At 57.2% G+C, this 20,380-nt stretch overlaps 9 protein-coding genes across 9 annotated transcripts; 1 reads left to right on the plus strand and 8 right to left on the minus strand.

The window, feature by feature from the left end:
• Window positions 1-432: 432 nt before the first annotated feature.
• Window positions 433-2,376, minus strand: K489DRAFT_314252 (uncharacterized protein; the record flags this gene model as incomplete). The annotated part of the gene is made up of 1 exon (XM_033600997.1): window positions 433-2,376. The coding sequence occupies one exon, from the start codon at window positions 2,374-2,376 to the stop codon at window positions 433-435; it is 1,944 nt and encodes a 647-aa protein (XP_033462090.1).
• Window positions 2,377-3,273: 897 nt separating this feature from the next.
• Window positions 3,274-6,900, minus strand: K489DRAFT_407762 (uncharacterized protein; the record flags this gene model as incomplete). Its single annotated transcript, XM_033607402.1, has 2 exons — window positions 3,274-6,763; window positions 6,833-6,900. The coding sequence occupies 2 exons, from the start codon at window positions 6,898-6,900 to the stop codon at window positions 3,274-3,276; spliced, it is 3,558 nt and encodes a 1,185-aa protein (XP_033462091.1).
• Window positions 6,901-7,795: 895 nt separating this feature from the next.
• K489DRAFT_377594 (uncharacterized protein) lies at window positions 7,796-8,092 on the minus strand. Its single transcript, XM_033604189.1, has one exon. It carries the CDS (start codon window positions 8,071-8,073, stop codon window positions 7,885-7,887), a length of 189 nt encoding a protein of 62 aa, XP_033462092.1. The 5' UTR covers window positions 8,074-8,092; the 3' UTR covers window positions 7,796-7,884.
• K489DRAFT_377595 (cytochrome-c oxidase, subunit VIIa) lies at window positions 8,018-8,935 on the plus strand. Its single transcript, XM_033604190.1, has 4 exons — window positions 8,018-8,092; window positions 8,314-8,356; window positions 8,598-8,633; window positions 8,806-8,935. The coding sequence occupies exons 1-4, from the start codon at window positions 8,072-8,074 to the stop codon at window positions 8,889-8,891; spliced, it is 186 nt and encodes a 61-aa protein (XP_033462093.1). The 5' UTR covers window positions 8,018-8,071; the 3' UTR covers window positions 8,892-8,935.
• A 102-nt stretch (window positions 8,936-9,037) lies between these two features.
• On the minus strand, window positions 9,038-11,366 carry K489DRAFT_352206 (clathrin adaptor, mu subunit). The gene is made up of 2 exons (XM_033602466.1): window positions 11,284-11,366; window positions 9,038-11,214 (listed from the first exon to the last, which is right to left on the minus strand). The coding sequence occupies exons 1-2, from the start codon at window positions 11,322-11,324 to the stop codon at window positions 9,504-9,506; spliced, it is 1,752 nt and encodes a 583-aa protein (XP_033462094.1). The 5' UTR covers window positions 11,325-11,366; the 3' UTR covers window positions 9,038-9,503.
• Window positions 11,367-11,511: 145 nt separating this feature from the next.
• Window positions 11,512-13,155, minus strand: K489DRAFT_429377 (uncharacterized protein). The gene is made up of 2 exons (XM_033608370.1): window positions 12,444-13,155; window positions 11,512-12,383 (listed from the first exon to the last, which is right to left on the minus strand). Exons 1-2 carry the CDS (start codon window positions 13,099-13,101, stop codon window positions 11,794-11,796), a joined length of 1,248 nt encoding a protein of 415 aa, XP_033462095.1. The 5' UTR covers window positions 13,102-13,155; the 3' UTR covers window positions 11,512-11,793.
• Window positions 13,156-13,419: 264 nt separating this feature from the next.
• On the minus strand, window positions 13,420-16,781 carry K489DRAFT_148048 (Urease, alpha subunit). Its single transcript, XM_033599196.1, has 3 exons — window positions 16,694-16,781; window positions 16,574-16,617; window positions 13,420-16,441 (listed from the first exon to the last, which is right to left on the minus strand). The coding sequence occupies exons 2-3, from the start codon at window positions 16,592-16,594 to the stop codon at window positions 13,739-13,741; spliced, it is 2,724 nt and encodes a 907-aa protein (XP_033462096.1). The 5' UTR covers window positions 16,595-16,617; window positions 16,694-16,781; the 3' UTR covers window positions 13,420-13,738.
• A 634-nt stretch (window positions 16,782-17,415) lies between these two features.
• On the minus strand, window positions 17,416-19,503 carry K489DRAFT_377600 (uncharacterized protein). Its single transcript, XM_033604191.1, has 2 exons — window positions 19,002-19,503; window positions 17,416-18,732 (listed from the first exon to the last, which is right to left on the minus strand). The coding sequence occupies exons 1-2, from the start codon at window positions 19,071-19,073 to the stop codon at window positions 17,686-17,688; spliced, it is 1,119 nt and encodes a 372-aa protein (XP_033462097.1). The 5' UTR covers window positions 19,074-19,503; the 3' UTR covers window positions 17,416-17,685.
• On the minus strand, window positions 19,007-19,690 carry K489DRAFT_377603 (uncharacterized protein). Its single transcript, XM_033604192.1, has one exon. The coding sequence runs from the start codon at window positions 19,672-19,674 to the stop codon at window positions 19,090-19,092; it is 585 nt and encodes a 194-aa protein (XP_033462098.1). The 5' UTR covers window positions 19,675-19,690; the 3' UTR covers window positions 19,007-19,089.
• Window positions 19,691-20,380: the final 690 nt, after the last annotated feature.

Below are 20,380 nucleotides of genomic sequence, written 5' to 3' on the forward strand. Positions count from 1 at the left end.
TCTCACGGACATCGATATCCGTATGCGCTGGTCGTGTCCCTTCGATCTCAGACACACGAGCAGCGGCATTCCGCCAGCGGCCTTGCTATCGAATCTTGCACCCGAGCACCCGTCTCGGTCTCCTTTGGCCGACCACATCGCCTGAACTGACCTTCTCCGCCGCCATCTGGCACAGTGGTGTACCTTAGAGCAAGTTACTGGGTGGACATTTTCATATGAGGCGTAGGGCTTCCACGTATGAACCTGCCAGGATACTTGAGGGATTACATTGCATTCTATCGATTGAGGCTGGTACAAACACTGTGGCCCTGCTGCCTCGTCGAGACAGCGGATCGGGTTTACTATGTATGATGTTCTGATCAGAAGCACGGTGTTGGTCAAATGACAAAGAAGACCAGCTCTTGCGTGGGAGTCTGACACCCGCGGCCTCTTCTAACCAAGAGGGAAACTCGACCAATCATCTCGAAAATCCTTACTGCCTGCTCGAGGGGGCCAGATGGAATGGAAAACTTCCCAAACCCCGTGATCCTGGCGGTGGCCGGAAAAGAATATGTCGAATTGTTCCTCGAGGGCCAGTCGTCTTTCTCGCTGCAATTCCGTGACTGTGAAGTCTTCTGTGTCGTCCCGCGGATCCCGCTCGAATGACCAGGATCGAGTCAAATTGAGCTCTATGAAGATGAAGGTCGTTGGTAGGCTTTGGCCCGTGCCGTATTCGAACGCTCCGGTCGGCCACAGTTTGAGTCGCTCCAGCGGCTTGCCGGTTTTGTTCTGGCTGATGGTCTTCCAGATTGAGCAGGCTAGTGCTTCGTCTACGGCACAATTGATGAGGGTTGCCTTTAATTCGCCCCTCTTTAGCCACGAACCCGTTTCGGCTTCTACGGGCTCTCGATCTTGCTCATCGAAATCCGGCTTATACGTAGGATCTCGAGTCACCCGCCAATTTGAGCAATCTAGTATAAGAGAGAGGGCTCGCAAGTTTCTCATCCCGCCGAAGCATCTATACAGATCGGCCTCTTTGGACATGTTGCGTTTAACTAGGATTGTAAGCTCTTCTAGTATCGGACACTGAGCTTGGAGCTGCAAAATACAATCCTTAGTAAAGTGAAAAGGTAGATCCTGTTTGTCGTCTCTGTGGGGGGGATATGGTATTTGTTCGAAAGGATGCAGACTAAGTTTCTTAAGCGTCTTTCCATGATGAGCAAGAGCAGCATCTTTGATTTGGAAGTCAATAGGCCCGTCGATAGATAGTTGCTCAAGAGATTCGAAAGACCGAAAAAACGTGATTGCCTGCTCTCGGTAAAGAGGCCGTTCTACCTGAGCGTTATCGCGTGTAAGTTGCACGCAGAGTGATTTGAGTAGAGGAAATGACTGAGTCTGGACGATCCATTGCATAGTGTCGCCACTGAGCCCAGATCCTCGCAAGTCCAGAGCTCCGCCAAGAGTGAGATGCCGTAAACAAGTAAAGTCGACATGTCTGGCCCAGTCCTGTAGCACTTGAGGAGTCTTTAACTGCGTGTGGCCTTTGAGCGATAGAGACTTCAACGATCCTCTTCCCCTAGGAGTAAACCCCGGGAGGCCTTGCCACGAATTTCGAGGTCGATTTGACCTCATAGAGCCACCTGGGAAGAGGTTCAAGACAACGACCTTACTTAAATTAGGGGCAAGACCGGCTACGAGCTCTATCAGAGCCTCTAGGTTGAAATCGTCGGTACCATCGCTATCGCGTTGAGAACAAATAGCCTTTATCGTAGAAAGACACGGGGATGTAGCGAGCTCCATCTCGTAAGCGTTAGGAGTGGACGAAAGCAACGTCCGGAACTTGAATGTTAGGTGAAGCCTGCACCGAGGGTGCCGCGCGTGGAGAATTCTCAGCAGACTGGGCGGAAATTGACTCCGGCAGTCAAAGACGAGATCTTCGAGTGAAACTTCGGCTTCGAGCAGGTTGACTAAAGGAAGCCAGGCCACGTCTTCATCAGACAATGCCTCGATCACATTTTCATCGGAGACTACATACATGCCGTCATGACAGATTGGGACCTCATCCAGGAGTGAATTTGTAACGCCAAGGGCAAACGACCAAGGCGACTGCAAGGGCCAACGTTCGGTCTCCTTGCCCGCGAGTCTCAAAGCCCCTTTGATGGTGATTTGTCGAACGCAGGAGAAAGAGTTCGTATCCGAGAGAGCCTCGCGAAGTGCATTGACATGGCGTTGTAGGCTTTCAGGATCATGGACCGTGATACAAATTCTCTCAAAAATGGCCGGGAGAGAGGCTTCGTGGCAAGCAATGCTCGTCAAGCTGAAATTTCGAAGGCTTGATGGCTCAAGACAGCCTGCGACATGCTGTTGGAGCTCGAGCGGCAAAGAGAGCAGAGGCATATTGGTTGCGGCAACAAAATCAGCCCGATCGTATTGGCGTAAGGGACGATACCAAGATGAACTCGGTTCCGTTTGCAAATTGTCGCCCCGAAATCGTCAAAGGGAAAAGTTTAGTAATAAAGAGAAGAGCGAAACTCTGGCCTGGGCAGGAAGCTCCCCATACTTGCAACGCTGCGAGAGACAGCAGGGAACGTGTTCAAGTCGACTTTGCGCGCGTCCGTCGGATCGGCGAGCATTCCCCGTGTGAGATCGGCCGACCGACGCCGGTCCAGCGCAGCCAGTCAGCCAGTCAGTGAGCCGCTGGAAATGCTCCCGGCGTCCGTCGCCGAGCCGGATTCTCAGCCCCGCCCGAACATCCATCGGGGGCGTCACGAGCGAGTAAAGTATACCGCGACCTGTGGGATCGGACGGGAGAATTCGGCGAGTGATCTCATTTCCGAAACGCCGATGGCTGGTTGAAACCACAATGCTCGCCCGACGATTGAGAAGGTACGGACAGTATAGTGTGGAAACGTCAAACACTGACGTGGAATTTTGTCGTGGGGCGGGCGGGCGGTCGGAATGGCTCGTCCGGTGCTGTACTGTTCATAGATGGTGGGCGTAGTTACACTGTCTACAGGCTCGTCGACGGGAATTCTGACCTCGTCGAATAGAACCACACCCGCCGCACGCAGCGGAGCCGAGTACATGACTGATCACGCTGTGTACGCGTTTCAATCCGGCCAAGTCCACAACCTGATCACCATTGAATCTCGCCGATATCACCCTTTGCAGCAGAAGAAAAGAAAAAAAGGGGGCGGGGGACCGAAATGTCGATCAGAAAGACTTTCCATTTTCCGATGCCTCAAACTCCAGCTCCCTTTAGTCCAGGGGGACTAAAAACAATTCCAACGACGCTCACTCCTCACCGACCGTCCCATTCCCGCCTTCCTCCGTCGTCCCCGTCCCGCCGCTCCTCAGACTCATGCTGCTCAGGCTCGGCGTCTGACCTCCCTTCCTCCTCCCCATCCTCTCCCCCGCACCGATCGAGCTCCCTGCCGCACTGCCACCGCCACCGCCGCTGCCGAGTTTGAGGACATGGCCCCATCCGCGCCCGCTGTGCCTCTGCTGCTGCTGCTGCGATGACGTCGACGCGCCGAATTCCCGCGAGTCGCGTTCGCGCAGGCTGCCGACGCTGGCGGACATGGCGTCGTCGGTGTCGTCGTCGGTGGCGCCGCCGACGCTCGGGACGGTGGGCGTGGTGGGCGTGAGCAGCACGTTGTTGGAAGAGGAGGATTTCTCCCCGCCGCCGCTGCGTTTGAAGGTCGGCAGGGCGAACTTGCCGGAGCTGGATTTGCGCGAGAGCTTCTGCATGAACGTCTCCTTGCCGAGCGAGCTGCCGCCGACGCTGGGGCTGAGGAGCGGGGACGGCGCGATGGCCTCGGAGGTGTTGGTCTGCGAGGGCGTGAGGGCGAAGAGGATCGGGGACTGGCGGCCGGATTCGAGCGCGTTGGACTCGAGGGTGGTCGTGAGGGAGAGGTGGGCGCCGTCGCGGGTTTCTCGGGATTTGCGGCTGGCCGGGGGTGAGTCGTTGGTGTCGATGCCGTCCAGGGCCGGGGTGCCGACGACGGAGGAGGAGGAGGAGGGTTCTTTGGATTTGTCCTTGTCTTTGTCGCGGAGTTTGATGCTGGAGAAGAAACTCTTGAAGTCTTTGGCGGCGGGATTGAGCTTCGTCGGGTCAACGGCTGCGGCAGAGGCGGCAGCCGTTTGAGCGGCGCTGGCAGCAGGACTTGACGCCGGCTCATCAGGATTTGATGGTTTCCGTGGACTCGGTGTCGGTCTCGTGCCGATGGGCGCCAGATAAGCCTCCGGGTCGGCATCCGAAACATCTGAGAAATCGTCCGCCTCGGGGATGCCAACTGGTGGAGGCCCGTGGACACCGTACTGAGCCGAAGGTCGACGAGACGGCAGCCGAGACCCGTATACGCGACTCTGCTGCGAAGCCGGGGGGTTCCAGCTCGTCGTGCCGAATGCGAGAGGGCTGCTGCGATTCCCGCTGCCGCTGGCATCGTTGCTTGGCCAGGGGTCAACCATCCAGCGATTTCCGCCGTCGAGAGAGGGCCGAGGCAAGTCGATGGAATGCGTTGAAACTGGTCGGGTGGTCGGCTCGTTCCGCGGATGACCGAAAGAACTAGGCCAACCCTTCTCCTTGTGGAAGAATGCAAATGGCCGCCGGCTCCGAGGCAATGCATCGTCGGATTGTGCATCGAAGGCCTCGTTGGCTAGCGAGGAAGATCCCCCACTCATCACCGAGGCAGAAATACTACTATTGCGTTTGCGACTCGAGAGGTCGAGGCCAGGAAGTCCTTGATCATGGCGTGGCATCGAATGGCTCTGCACTTTCCCCAGAGCGAGGCCTTCCTCGGCGGAGACCGCCTTCGACCTCGACATGATGCCGAACATGCCGCTGAAGCGACTGCCCGTGGCACCGCCGCTGGTCGCACGGTTGGAGCGTGTTGATCGGATCGATCGCCGGTCGGCGTCGATGATGTTCTCGGGAGACCCCAGATGTAAATTCTGTTGGCTGGCTTGCGGACTGGCGAAGACGCTTTGCGACCGACCTGTCTCGGAGATGGGACTGACGGGACCGGCGTTGGTTTGGTCTGGCGTCGTCTGAGCAGGAATCTCACCCAGGCCGGGAATCGCGTTGGGGATCGCGCCCAGACCAGGTAAGGGCTGGACATACGAGCTCCGGCTGTCACCGTCCATGAAGAGATCGGCGGGGAGAAGTTCGGCACCTGCGCCCGGGCTCAACATGGCGCCGCCAGTCAAACGTTGTCGGTCCGCTTCGGAGATCAAAACTTCGGAGCTTGCAAGTCCGCTGCCCATGCCATTCCCAATATGCATCATCGATCCTGAAGGTCCAAACACTGAAGCTGTACTGGTTAAGCTAGGGCCAAAAGAGCTGGAGGTTGTCTGATAGAGCGTTGTGCGTGGGCTTTCGGTGGCGCTCTGTCCGTTCTGCCCACTCTGTCCGCGCCGGCTCCGTTGACTATCGGTGCGACGAGGCAGAGATGCAGGCGGAGACGAATACTGTGCAAGATCCTCTTGTCTCCTCCGTGCTCGTAAGCCTTGCAGTATCCTAACCTGCTCTTCGTGGATATGTTTCGCTTGTTGTTCCTTCTGAGCCGCCACCGCATATTCGTGCTGTAAGGCGCCATAGTGCAGATCCCATTGCCGTCTGTCCTCTGCATCTTGCTGCTGTTGTTGCGCGAGGTACAGCTCCGCATCGGCTCCTTGTGGGCTGGCCTCTTTCACTTCCCTCTCTAATTTCTTGACTTCGAGGGTCTTGGCTTTGAGTTGCTCCTCAAGCGCTTTGATCGAGGCAAGCTCAGTGGCTTGCTTCTTCACCAAGCTCTCTCGTTGCTCTTTGGCCTTTGCGATGTAATCCTGCTTTTCCCGCCTCAGTCGCTCCACATCCTGCTGCATTTCTTGAGCATCACGCTCCCACTGGATCGCATCATCCACCAACTTCTGCCTTTCTTGTTTCTTCTGTTGCAAAATCTTGTCCTGTTTGATGCGCTCGTTCTGCGCGGTGGTGTTCTGTCGCTCGAGTATGCCCAACTCCTTTCTCAGGCCTTTGCTCGCTTTGTCCCGCTCCATGACCTCCGCCTTGAGTCGATCTCGCTCCTCCAACAGCTCCTCCTTTTGGCGCACCTCATCCTCTTCGTCGTCGTTGGCGCAGCGTTCCGCGTCCTCGATCTCGCGCCGGATCTCGTCCAACCTCTCTGTCAACTGTTGAATCGTCTCCCCTTCCTCATCCTCCGCTGCAGCCTTATCCTGCCGTTCGATGACGTTCAAAGCTGGTGAGACCCTCCTTGCGCCGATTGTCGATCGTCGTGCATTCGCGCCCAATTCTCGGGCAGACGTCTGCTCTTCTGGTGAAGCAATTGGTATGTTCTTCAACCCGCGATAAGGCAGCGCTCGCGGGATGGGCTGGGACGCTGCATCCTGATCTCCGTCGCCGGGCTCAGACGTAGCCGAGATAAAGTAATCGCCGGAGGTAGGCGGCTTGGTCTGAAAGCGAATGGGCGCGCTCTTCGACCCGAAATCTGAGCTGTTCACCAATCCCACACGTACAATGTAGGAAGAACCCGGCAATAACCCGGTGATGGTGACGGCCGACTCTTGCACCGAGATGGTCTGTATGACTGTCCCGTTGAGATGGATCTCGAATTTGAGGCTGTTTTTGTGTTTCTGCTGGTCCGGTAAGGACCAATGGATGATTGCGCCATCGGCTCGGATGTCGGCGAGATCAATGAGAGGTGTTGGCGGAATGTCCAGACCAAGCAAGCCGGCGAGCTCGTCGACGGGTTTATTTAGAACCTGATAGGCACGATAGAAGAGCCTGTGAATGCATAATTGTTAGCAGGTTGTCGCCTTAAGCTGCTATGCAGTGCCCGCTGCGCTAACCTACCAGCTGGCTGCACCGAGGAGGAATATGAATTTGACATAAGAGGTGAAAGGAATGTCGAGGGTTTGCATGGCCGCATATGTGACAGGAGTTGTGCCATATGCGAGAAAACCAGCAAGCTGTCGTTCAACGATGGGATGTCATGTGCGAATATCGGATATGTGAATATTGGATATGCGAATGTGTTGCTAAGACTGCGACGATATGTAGTTCTTTGTGATCCGGGTGGTGCGCGAATGTGTTTATGCGAGGAAGGGAATGTGAACGGAGACGGGTCTCTTATTATGGATGCAGTTGTAAAGTTCGGTTTGCGATTTCCAACACAGATTCACCAAACCAATGCAGGACAGACTGACGACAAGTTTTGGCGCGACGGGCCCGCGGCCCGCGATGGAGACACTTTCCCCGCCATCAATTCTGCAGTGTGTGGTATAGTGGTGATGAAAATAAGTACCGTGAACACGCCCGCCCAATTCTGCCTGTCCAAGGAAGAACATGGGCAGGGCTTGTCATGGACATTCATTGTCTCCCTAGGTGTTTACATAGGTAAGGACCGTACATGCCCTGATGGGATTGGGCTATGCAGCTGTCCGCCGTTCGGAGATCCATCCCGCTGCACGTAGCATCAAGAAGCCATCCATGGATTCCAAGGTTGCCATCGAAATGGGAAGAAGCTGAGCAGTAATCCATCCCTGATCGCTGTCTGTGCAATAGTCGTCAAGTGTCTACAGTACGTCAGGATCACCGCGATGCGGTCGAACGGTCATACTAGGTGCTGTTGGGAATGACTTATGATGGGATGTTGTCGCCGCTAGATAGAATACAGTACTATAAGAGAATACAGTGCTGTAAGAGAGTACTGTGCTATAAGAGAGTACTGTGCTATAAGAGAGTACTGTGCTATAAGAGAGCGCAGTACCGTACGATACGATGTCCGTCTCTTGGGAATTCACACTTCGCCATGTTCACGATCGTCCTCGGGCAACTTCCCTACCACGGGTAACCCTAGATGATCCTTACTCAGCAGCACGGCCAGTCTTCTACGGAAGACCGTATCACACTCCAATCCGACATGTTCCGCCCTGCAAAACACGCGCCAAGGCTTTTCGCTCGCTCGCTGGCTCCCGTTCGGCAAAGCTGGGAGACAGCTTCACCATTCCCGTTGACCTCACGAGATAGCCAATCGCTCGGAGAAAAAACAACACCTTCACCAACACAACTCCACACCCCAAGCCTCTCAACATGGTCAAACCAATCACTGGCGTACGTCTCATTCTCCTCGTCTAGCTTCATCACCACTGAAAGTTCGCTCCCCTATCCGGTGATGTGCGGAAGATGTCATGACCGGGCGTGAATGCGCGCTGCCGGAGGGAGGCATTGCCTTGGGCAGGTTGGGATTTCCGCACAAGAAGAGAGAGTTATTAAAACGAATGATATCTGGCAGAGAGAACACAGAGGCTGACATCGATTTTCCTTGCGTATAGATGCTCCGACGGGGTCTCGTCCTCGATCTTTCCGTTGCTTTCGGTACGTGTCGTCGTCATCACCATCGGTCATGCGGGATAGGAATCAGCGGTCTAGGGAGCAAATGGAAAAGAGAGGAGAGAGGCGGTGGAACAGCTTGAGATCAGCGAAAACAGCTGCATGGGCGATGGGCAAATGTGCCGAGGATGACCGAAATAAAGAATGACAGGACGCGGGTGGAAGATTGGCTGAGAGGAAAGAGAGGAGAATCAACAAGAGAGATTGTGCTGACGGTGCTCACCAGGTCTCGGAACTGCTGCTGGATACCTCTGGTGGTACGGTACGTAAAGCCAAGACAACACCTCCTCGACCGAACGCAAAAACACGGCACAAATCCACCGGGCAACAAACGAGACTTTCCTCCCACAGGATCTCTCTCGACCCCCCGTTCAAACCATCATCCACACTCCCGCGCGGTGACTCAAGAATACTAACGATGACGCTCCCTCCAGGCTTCCACATTCCCAACGTCCGTCACCGCGACTTGTACTACCAGAAGCTCGAGGACAAGCGCGCGGAGACTCTCGGCCGATCATAGATATTCCCACTCGCGCGCGCACGCATACACCACGCTTGACCGGGCGCCGAGCGCGACACCAAAGGCAACATCGTCGGAGACATCCACTCATGCCCGCCCGGGAATCCGCGCGCACGGTGTGACGCGGAGCAATCAAGACACGAACACGACGGGATGGGCGGAAATTCCTTTTTCATATGTTTATTTTTTCCGCGGAGGCGGAGACAGATGGAGGTCGGGAGGATCACAGAGACAGATGGGTGTGGCATTCTAGGACCTGTTCACTGCGAAGGATCTCCAAGGCCGAGGGGTTGACGCCCATGTGAAGGATGAGCTGTGGGTGTGTGCGTGCGTGTAAATATGTATCAAGAGAAGAAATCCAACCATGCATACTGTCTTTTTGCACGTCACCTCTCCCCATTGTCCCTCTTCCTGCCACGGGAAAGAAAGGAAAGAAAAGCCCTTTGCAGAACAGAGAGGGGGAAATGGGAAAAAGCCTTTTCGTGAATCCACAGTCCCAACATCATAAGATTTCTTCCCAACCCACCACAAGACACGCCCCAGACCCCCTTTCCCTCCAGGAGAATTTCCCCGACGCCCAATTCTTTTTTCCGAAATTGAAATCCCCCCCCCTCAACATCTCACCTCCACCCCTTTCCGGCTCACGGTGAGATACTTCACGCCCTTGTAAGGCTTGACCTGCGCGCCCAGCTCTCGGCTCTTCTTCGCATCGAGCAGCAGACTCTCCACCTTCAGCCCGCTCGCCAACCGGCCCTTGACGGCGAAGCTCAGCGTCGCGGACGTCGGCATGAGGTCGCGGTGGCGCTCGCGGCGGGCCGCGTCGAGGCGTTCGAGGGAGGGCGCTGCCGTCGTGCTCTTTCGCTGCCTGTTGTTGTTGTTGTTGGTCGCGGCGGGAGGGGCGCGGGATGGCTCCTCGTCGTAGTCGTAGGTCGTGGAGCTCATCCCGTTGAGGATGCCGCCTCCATTCTTTCCTCCGTCGTCATCGTCGTCGTCGTCGTCGTCCGCGAGCGGGCCCTGCAGCGTGCACCGGAGCACCGCGCCCGCGCCGCCGAATTCCTTCGCCGGGAGCCGCCATTCCACGCTGCTCTCGGCCGGGTTCCAGTGGGCTTCGCCGCGGGTGGGGCGGAGGTCGGAAATGTTGCGGACCAGAGCCGGGATGGGGATGTGCACGGTGAGAGACTCGAGCACGGCGGCGGAGGGTTTGGCGTCGCCGCCGATGATGCCGCTGGAACTTCCGGCGCGGAAAGGGTTCGGGCGGGGAGCGAGGTTGGATTGGAGGGAGGCGGTGGCGCTGTTGCTGCTGCTGGAGGAGGAGGGGTTGCTGTTTGACGTGGGCGTGATGCGGGCTTCGAAGTCGGCGCCTGTGGGGCCGAGGTTGGAGTTCAGCTCGATGGTCGCAGGCATGTTGAGGGATGCCATTGTTTTCTGGGCGGAGGCCGCGGTGGTGAAATTGGCGTCGGGACCGAGGAGGTCGACCTCGTAGCCGCAGAGGACGAAACGGCCGTCGGGTGGGACAAAGGACATGACGCCCTCCGTGCTCCATTTCGATAGTCGGACGCATGGATGGAAGACGACGCGTTCCATGACGTTGCGCAACCGATCGCCCCGCGTGCCCATTCCTGCGCCTTTGGAGCCGGATGAAAGCGTGAGGAGGAGATCCGGTACACCGCTGACCTGCGAAGTGAAGGCGATGCTGCCATGGGCGAAAGCACAGAGAGGTCGCCCGGACGGCGCCAGGATCACATTGACCGACTCGACAATGTCCACTTTGAGCTCGTTGTTCGTGTGTCGAACATTACTGCGCCGCCAGGGAATCGCCGAGCCTTGACTGCTCAATGCCGGCTGCGACGACGACAGACCGGTGAGAGGACCCGCTTGGGGAGCAAACGCTGGACTAGAGCCTGGCAGACCGACGTTACCCAGGAGGTTCTTCAGCACGCCGGGTCCTGTCTCGACTACGTCCCGGAGGGCATTCGCTTCGCCCTGGCAGACGACGCCGGCGTCGGCCATTTCGGCGACGACCTGGGCGGCGAGATCATAATTGGCAGCAAGCTTGGTGGCGAGGAGCGGCGCGCCGAGGAATTCCTCGAGGGCATCAGCGACGCGGTGCAGGAATTCCAAGACGAGGAGTGGTTCGATGTCATTCGCGGACGGGGAGAGGAAGAGGAGATTATCATGGGTGATGGAGAAGAGGATTGTCGGAGGCCTCGTCGATGAAAGATAGATCACACTTGGTCGAGGAGAGGCATGTTGGAGGTACAGCGGAAGTAGTGTCGACGGCGGAGGAGGACGATTCGTGTAGACGTGGTTGAACAGGATATTGCTGTGTGATTTGGAAAATTAGTTTGGCGATGCGTGGTTTGTCTATCTCAGGATGGTGCCACTTACGTACTTGTGCTCGTCGAATATGTACAGTGCTTCAATGACACTCATCGTTGTGAATTCCTCGTCGAGTGTTGGTTATTTATTGTATTGCCTGGACATTGGAGATGTACGTTTCGTCGACGAAATGTATGAGGTGGGGTCTGGCACAAGTTGATACGCGGGCGGGAGGTGAAGTCGCGCTGGCTGCGGAGCGTCAATCCCGTGGGACAAATGGGCGAGAATTGTTCACGAACGAGGCATATGCATATTGTTGTACCTGCATCATCTGAATGATAACCTCACTCATCAACCAAAGATAGCGGACGGCAACTATTTCCAGGCCGTTTATTCGGTGTTCGTAAGAAGGACGCCGAATCTCACAAAAATTCGATATTGCAAAAGCGTTCATTTGGCTGAATTGTCATGACTCAAAAAGGACATTTATCATCACCGTATATCCACCCACATCAAGTCATCATGAAGCACACGAACATATGTCAATTCCCGATGAAGAAATTGAATATCCACCCGTGATGCATCACCTCGCCCTATCTCTCCTCTTCTGGATGTCCTCCAAAATCCGAATGACCTCCCTCGCACTCTCCACCTTGGCCGTCTTCCTGCCATAGACCCTCTCCACCTTACCCACCTGACCCAACAACTCCGGATGATATCTAACGTCCTTGGGTGAGAATCTGGCCGAAGCCTGGCAGAAGCCATCACCCAAAGGTACGATGTCATATCCGGGAGGGCTGATGCCGAGGGATGTGGCTAGGGTATTGGCGCGCTGAGGCAGCGTATGGTCGTCGAGCTGCAATTTATCGTTGCCAGACGTTGGAGAAGAAGGCGATGAGATGCTTTGCTTGGAGAGGACTTGTGGGGTCTGTGATGATGGCTTGACGGAGGGTGACTTCACCGTCTGAGCGCTGTTTGCGCGGATCCATCGGATGGCGTCCATGGCTGCGGCCTTTTTGGCGTTTGCTTTCTGGCGGAATGGACCTTTGCCCGTGCCGAATTTCTCAGAGGAGAGCCCGGGAACAGTAACGGTACAAGAGAACGGGCCCATTGAGAAGTTTTCGGCGTAGTCGTCGTAGACTGGTGCACCAAGGCGTTGAATTTGGGCGAAGCCTGGAAAGTCACGGTCAGTGATCATATTCAAATCAGAAGGCCGATGGTCTTTCGACCTACTGTTAAGTTCTCCGATCCAGTTCTCGGCGAGAATCTCGGTCAGATCCTCTTCCAGATGAGGTTGCTCTGTGGGAGTTTTCTTCTTTCCTTTGCCATTGATGATGGGGTATTTGGCCTCGAACGGTAAGAGTGCAATGCCACAGACCTCATCCTTGGCCGCTTTCTTCGTCGTGCATGGGCCTGATTCGCCCAAAAGTTCATTTTCGACTTCGACTCGAGCAATGAACAACTGCGGTGATACCTCGTTATAAGTGATGACTGGTGTCTTGCCTCGCAGCATGGAAGCGTGGTGGAACAGTGCTGCTCGTTCGCCATTGATGAATCCTGTTTTCTGCGAGCCGTTACTGATTGTCGCGTTCTTTTCATTTTCGTTGTTGGCGAGAAAGCTTTCGACCGTCTCGATTTCCATGGCTGATCCGTCGTTCGACATGCTTGGTACCGTCTCGTGGGCACTATGTATTCCAGCCTCGTCGAGCACTTCAATCCAACTCAATTTCTGAGAAGGAGAAACGGAACGCTCACGATTTATATCGGAGTGGAACCCCGGATCGATACCTGCGGTCTGCATGGCATTGTCGTTTGTGTAACTCACAGGCAAGAAGACGCCGCTAATGAACTGTTGAACTGCTTCAGCTTCCCAAATCGGATTGGGCGCCATGCTGATCAGCGCATCCGCCCTTTGTCCCAACTGATACGCTGACTTTGCGCCAATCTCGACCGGTCAGCATCTGGAAAGCTGACCGGGTGCTACACTGGGGATCGTATTTACTCATCGATATGTTTCGATTCCTGTTTTGCATCCGCGTGCGAGTTGCATTGGCGAGGCAATGAATGCCAACGTTGTATGCAATCTCCTCGCAGAGTGTTGGAGAGCAAATTCCTGTCACTCGCGCGGGAACATGCAGCGTCCAAGTCTTTCCAATGGTCGGGTATAGACCGCCCGGCTAATAGAAATGATATTGAAAACTCTTGGAATGTACTGCGTGATTGACTGCAGGTAGCAAGATGAACGGTGGCAGACGCGATCAAGCAACGGCGCTGCCAGTGAAACTGCGCTCTGTTCATTCGCGTGATGATGCGCCTGTTTCTCAGCCAGAAAATGGAGGAAATGAGACTCCAAGGAGATTGCAATTGTGAGGAGGGAAAGATGTAGCTGATGGCAAGGCGCGACAAGGAGATGATGTTGTGAGTTGTCTCGACGACATGTGATCCATGTGTAACATGCTCGGCAAGATATACGACAACCACAGCACTTCACACTTCACCTCATGTCTCCTGTGCAATCGACGCGGACACTACAGAACATGAAAGCACCAAGTCACATAACAAGAAACCCTGTAATGGTCATGGAATAGTGCAGACTCAGCAAGACATGACATCGATATCATCCAGTTCAAAACACGAAATATGCCTGAGCAAGTGGCAACGTCGTCGCCGGTTCGGCCGTACAAATCATCCCGTCCGCCTCGACCGTCTGAGAACAGAACGTTAGCGAGCGATCCACTTCCCACCAAATCGAATGAGAACGATCGGGGTTGGAAACTTACATATCTCTCTGGATCAACCTTCATCTTCGGCATGGCATCATTCCACTTCATATCCTTCTTCCCGATATTCCTACACCCCTTCACCGCCTCCACCCTCCTCTTCAGCCCGTAGGTGTCGACCACGCCGTTCTCCACACTCGCCCGACTCACCCAAGTGATCGAGCGACTCGGGTTCATCGCGCCGAACATCGGCCTCATGAGCACCGGTTCGACCGTCGGGATCGAGCCGTTCGGGTCGCCCATGGCGCTCCACGAGATCATGCCGCCCTTGACGATCTGCGCGGGCCGGACCCCGAACTGCGCGGGGTCCCAGAGCACGATGTCCGCGAACTTGCCCACCTCCAGACTCCCGATCAGATGGGACATGCCCTGCGCGATGGCCGGGTTGATGGTGTATTTGCTGATGTACCGCTTCACGCGGGCGTTGTCCGCCTGGCCGCTGCCGTACGCTTCGTCCTCGGGCAGTCGTCCGCGCTGGACCTTGTTCTTGTGCGCGGTGTGCCAGGTCCGCAGGATGACCTCGCCGCAGCGGCCCATGGCCTGGGAGTCCGAGGACATCATGCTGATGGCGCCGAGGTCGTGCAGGACGTCCTCGGCGGCGATGGTCTCGGCGCGGATCCGGGACTCCGCGAACGCGACGTCCTCGGGGATCTGCCGCGAGAGGTGGTGACAGACCATCAGCATGTCGAGGTGCTCGTCGAGGGTGTTGCCCGTGTAGGGCCGTGTCGGGTTGGTGGAACTCGGGAGGACGTTGGGGTGTTCCACCACGGAGATGATGTCCGGAGCGTGGCCGCCCCCTGCGCCTTCGGTGTGGTAGGTGTGGATCGTGCGGTTCTTGAAGGCGGCCACGGTGGTTTCGACGAAGCCGGATTCGTTGAGCGTGTCGGTGTGGATGAGGCATTGGACGTCGTGGGTGTCGCAGACGGAGAGGCAGCTGTCGATGGCGGCCGGTGTGCTCCCCCAGTCTTCGTGGAGCTTGAGGCCGCAGACGCCGGCTTCGACTTGTTCGATCAGGCCGGCGGGATCGGCGTCGTTGCCTTTGCCGGTGATGCCGAGGTTCACGGGAAGCTCGTCGGCGGCCTGTAAGATCCATCTGATCACGTTCGGGTTCGGAGTGCAGGTCGTGGCGTTCGAGCCGGTGCTGGGACCGGTGCCGCCGCCGAGGAAGGTCGTGATGCCGCTGGCGATGGCCTCGTTCGCCTGCTGGGGGCAGATCAGATGGATGTGCGTATCGATCCCCCCGGCCGTGACGATCTTATGTTCCCCCGCGATGACATCGGTGTGGACCCCGACGACCAGATCGGGATGGACACCAGCCATGACATCCGGATTCCCAGCTTTGCCGACGCCGACGATGAACCCATCCTTGATACCGATGTCAGCCTTGTAGATCCCGCTCCAGTCCACGATGAGCGCATTGGTGACCACCACATCCAAACACTCGCTACTCTTCCTCCCCGTCGCCTGGCCCATCCCATCACGGATCGTCTTGCCTCCCCCGAAAGAACACTCGTCGCCATAAACCGTCATGTCCCTCTCCACCTCGATCCACAAATCCGTCGCACCGAGCCGCACCCGATCGCCCGTCGTGGGTCCAAACATAGCGATGTAGCTCTGCCGGTCAACCTCACAAGCCTTGACCAGCGCCTGATCCGCCGCCGGATCCTCCGCGACATTCAAGAAGCCCCCTTCGGACAACCGCCTCAGGATCCCCTCCGTGATGCTCGTATCATGGATATGACCCGACGCCAACCCGTTCCCCCCGCGAATGATCTGGTTGCCCGCGATGGGGACCAAATTCACCGTCCGCGTATCCCCCGGCTCGAACCGCACACTCGTGCCCGCCGCGATGTCCAGCCTCATCCCCCTCGCCTTCATGCGATCGAACTCCAGCCGCGGGTTCGTCTCGAGGAAATGATAATGGCTGCCGACCTGGATCGGGCGGTCGCCCTTGCTCACCACCTTCAAGCTCACCCTCCGCCGCCCCGCATTCAGCGCGATCCTGCCCTTGACCCCCTTCACCGCGACCACCGCCCCGGGCTGAGCCTCGGCCCCCCACGCCCCGAACCCGTCAGCGGGCGGCCAGGGGAACAACTTCTCCGCCGCATCCCCCTTCGGCACGGGCAGGAAACTCCCGTAGAGCGCCCGCTCCAGATCCCCGTCGTCCGTCGCGATCGGGTCGTGCACCGTGACGAGATACGTCCCGTTCGGAAACGTGCCCTCGACCATCATCTCGTGGAGGGACGCGGGGACGTTCGGGAGGACATGGCGGCGCCCGAGCAGGGTCGGGCCCAAGGCCATGAGGTCCGCGACGCTGTGGCTGCCATCGCGGATGAGTTCGTGCAGCACGCTGGCGATCAGGGCGAGGGCCTCGGCCCGGTTGAGGCGCACGCCGCGCGCGAGCCGTCGCTGGGAGAGGAAGCCCAGGTGGGCGATTGTGAGCTTGTCGAGCTGGTGAGAGGCGGGAAACGGTCAGTCATCGGGAGGAGGAGGAGGAGCAGGAGGAGGCTCTTGGGAAGTTGGGATGTCGTCTTCTTCTTTGATACTTGATGTTCTCGAGGAGGAGGGTGAGGGGTGATGTACTTCTCGTGGAGCCAACTGCATGGTTACCAGGGTGAATCGATCGTCTGTGAGGAATTTACCTTTCAATGTTAGGAGATATACATGTTCAACGACCAAGTTCAAGGGAAGAGAGTAACTTACGTTTCCTTGTCCGTCTGCGTGATGAAGCCGTCGTGGTCCGAACGCCCGGTTTGCCCGTCGATGATTCGCAACTCTCCCTGCCCTTCCGATGAGTGCACTGGGAGTCTCCTTCAGAACCTCGACTGATCTGCCCGTTGCTCCCCAGGCTGGCTCTTGATCCGGTCCTCGAACTGGCTCTCGATGCCCTCTCGGAAGAACCTCAGACTTCGTACAGGAAACCACCGCGATATCGTAAATAGATTACGACTATGCCGTCGGCAACGATCGAATGCAAAGTCACGATCAATTCAATTGGCCCGCCGGAAAAGCCACAGCGAGAAGTGAAAGGCGGGGAGGGGGGAGATGGAGCATACATGCCAGGACGATTCCAGCCATTGGGCGGGCGGAGGTTTGTTATCGGGGCGTGGGCCGGCGATTTTGTCCCTCGCGTATGTAATCTGGATGAAGCTGATAAGCGGCCGCGCGCGCGTCGCAGCATTGGGGAGGGAGAAAAAAACAACAGCAATTCCTTGTCGAAATTCATTCGGACATTGGTTGGCAATTGGCGCGAATATTAAACCGCCGAATTTTTCTGTCGTGGTTCCGCGTTTCCTTCGACGGAATCTACAGAAGATGTTTTTCACTTCTTCAACGTGCGATGCGTGTGAGACTGGGTAGCCGTTCTTCGAGCGAGAACGACGACGACGGCGGCGGAGAGAGGGAGAGAGAGAGAGAGAAGGAAGAAAGGAGGAAGAGACAACGTTTTGGCATGATGGAGTTTGAGAATTTCATGAGACCGTATTTCCATTATTCGATCACGAAACAGATGAAACGAGACAAAAAGAAAACATCAATCGAAAAACCGACCCAAATCAACGACAAGAACACACACGACAAGAGGGGAATTCCGGAGCATCGCCCGCCACCACATCATCCGTTTCAAAAGGGCCAGACCAGACCCCATCCCGATTTGATTTTTCTGCTGACCCGACGCCGAGGACATCCGCGCCTACCTACGCAGCAGCGGTGGCCGAAGCAGCCGCCGCCTCCGACTTCCTCTTCTTCCCCGTCGACGCCGCCGCCTTCTTGGACTTCTTGGCCTCGGAGTTGGGCGTCGCGGCGGGTGCGCCGGCGTTGGCGGTAGCAGCAGAGGAGGCCGCCGCGCCCGACGCCGGGGTCGCCGCGCTCTTGGCGTCGGCGGCGTCGGCGTCCTTGTCGGCCTTGCTCTTGCGGCCGCGCTTGGCCTTGGGGGCCTCCTCGTCGGCGGCCGCGTCGGATTTCGAGGCGGGGGCTTTGCGCTTGCGCGGCGCCTTGTTGGCGGGGGTCTCGGGCTTGTTGCTGTCGGAGTCGGCGGCGGCGGCGGTGCTGGGGCGGGATTTCTTGCCCGCGCTCTTCGGCGTGGGTGCGGCAGCGGCATCGGTCGCGGCGGCTTTCTTGCTCGCAGAAGGCTTCGCCGCGGCTTTGGTCTTGGGCGCGGCCGGGGAGGGAGCGGCGGCGGACTTCTTCGATGCGGGCTTGGCCTTGGCCTGTTGTGGCTCCACCTCGCTGCTGTCCTGCTCTTCCGGGTTGGCGTCGTCCTCGTCGTCGAGCTTGCCGCCGGCCGCCTTGTAGTCCAGCACGGCCTGGTCGTACTTCAAGCATTCGCGCTTGTAGTCCTCCCGGTAGGCCTCGTGCTCCTCGGGCGTCATGGCGTTCCAGCTGAGGGTCAGGATCTTGCCGACGTCGCCGGCCTCGCGGGACCCATCGGCGATCTCGCCGGCGATGCGGGCGCGGTTCTCTTGGAGGTAGCGGAAGTAGGCGGTCAGGGGACGTTTGGGCGCATTGGGATCGCGCGCCTTGTAGTTGCGCTTTCGCTTCTTCTTGCCGCCGTCGAGGTCGTCTGTGCTGTTGGCGGCGAGCGCGTTGTGGACCGCGGCGGCGCTCTGCAGGGAATCGAATGGCGCGATCAACAAGCTCAGGTCGAGGGTCGCATCGCCTTCCAAGACGGATTGGGTGTGATCGATGTAAGCCTTGACGGCCTTGTCGATGGAGTTGGACAGGCCGAGGAAGGATGTGCTGAGCTGGTCACGTTATCAGTCATCGCGTTTGCGGTGCGAGAAAATGACGCGGTTTGGGATATTTTTTTTGGTTGTTGTGAAATGCGTGTCGCGAAGTATATGAGGTTGTGAATATTTGCGGAATGTTTGATTGCTGGTGGCGGCGGCGTGGGTAGGGATGATTCAGGCGCGCGCGGCGGAGAAGGGGTGGTTTCTGCGGTGGTGCTGGAACGTGGAATGTGGAATGTGGATGGCGGTGGTTTGTTGTCATTGTTTGGGGTGGTGAAGCTTACCGCGTTGCGCGTGTGGACGAAGCGCTCAACATCGACGACGACCGTCTTCTTCTCACTCGCACTGTTGGCCATGTCGACGATGACAGATTCAGAATCGCGTAGGGTACGCGATCGCAATGATGTGTTGGAAAACAAAAATCAACGTGGTGTTCGTGATGTACGCGAAATGCGATCGGGTAAACAGATGGTTGGTGATGGCGGAGAGTAGAAGGTGCAGGTGGATGACAGCTCCAGCGGGAAAAGGCCAAAAGGCGAAAAGTCGACCGGCGGGCGGGTGTGGGGACTTGGGATAGAATTGGATTGATGGTGGGCGGCGGCAAGCTGATGGGATGGAGAAGAAAAACCGGCGGAACAGACAGAGGGTCAAACGGACAGCGGGCACGGGCAGGGAATTGATGGGGAGGGGAAGAAAGAAGGCCAAAACCAAAAAAGGTGGGCGATCAGTTTGACTTGGAAAAACCGGGGTGGGAGCTCGCGGTGAGCAGAGACACGCGTGCGAAAGGGCAGAGAGAGGGAAGAGGGAAGAGGGAAGAGGAAATGGGTGGTGACGCGCCGCCTGTTGTTTACCTTTTGGACCCCCTCCAGCCGGTGGACTGGACTGGACTGGCACGACTGGACACGCCCGGGACAGAGGGTGAGAGAGAGGGCAGAGAGGGCAGATTCTCGGCCACATCTACAGGACAAGGCAGCACAGTGCAGTGCAGTCCAGTGCAGTGGGAATTCGCGGGGTCGAAGAAGCAGTCTCTCTCTCGCGGACAGAGCAGAGCGAGGATTGGGCGGGAATTCTCGACGCGGGCAGGCAGGCAGGCTGGCTGGCTGTGTGGAGAGGGCGGGGTTGAGCTGGTTTGTTTATTCTCCACCCTCTTTTGGGTATAGTCGACCTGACGGGAAAGCGAGCTTGTCCACCCTGCACCCTGCACCTCTCACCTCTCTCACCTCTCTCACGTCTCACCTCTCACCTCAGACGCGTCGTCGGAGAGGATGATGGACGAATGATAGAATGAAAGCAGCGGCCAGGATATTGATGGGGACCGCACCTGTGCCCGCGGCACAGCGCATTCCATTGCAGGCTTCCCCCATCGCCATTTGATGAGAGGTCGAGGCGGATCCAAGAAAATATTGATGGGTCTCCCTTGAATATTGATGGCTGTCCCACCAGTCGGCCGCCCGAGTCCTCCTCCGTGACCATCAATATCCCAGGCTGATCCCATCATCACCACTCGGGGAGGAGGCATCCTGCTGTCTCTCTCTCTCTCTCTCTCTCTGTCTCTGTGTGTGTGTGTGTGTCTCTCCCTCACTTCTCCCAAGGTTGTTCATCGCCCACTGTACCTGGGAGCCTCACTTGCCCCGCCGCCTACGCTCCCCGTCAAACCTCTCCT

Source organism: Dissoconium aciculare (assembly GCF_010015565.1).
Source record: "Dissoconium aciculare CBS 342.82 unplaced genomic scaffold K489scaffold_3, whole genome shotgun sequence".
In the NCBI taxonomy this organism is placed as follows: Eukaryota; Fungi; Ascomycota; class Dothideomycetes; order Mycosphaerellales; family Dissoconiaceae; genus Dissoconium; species Dissoconium aciculare.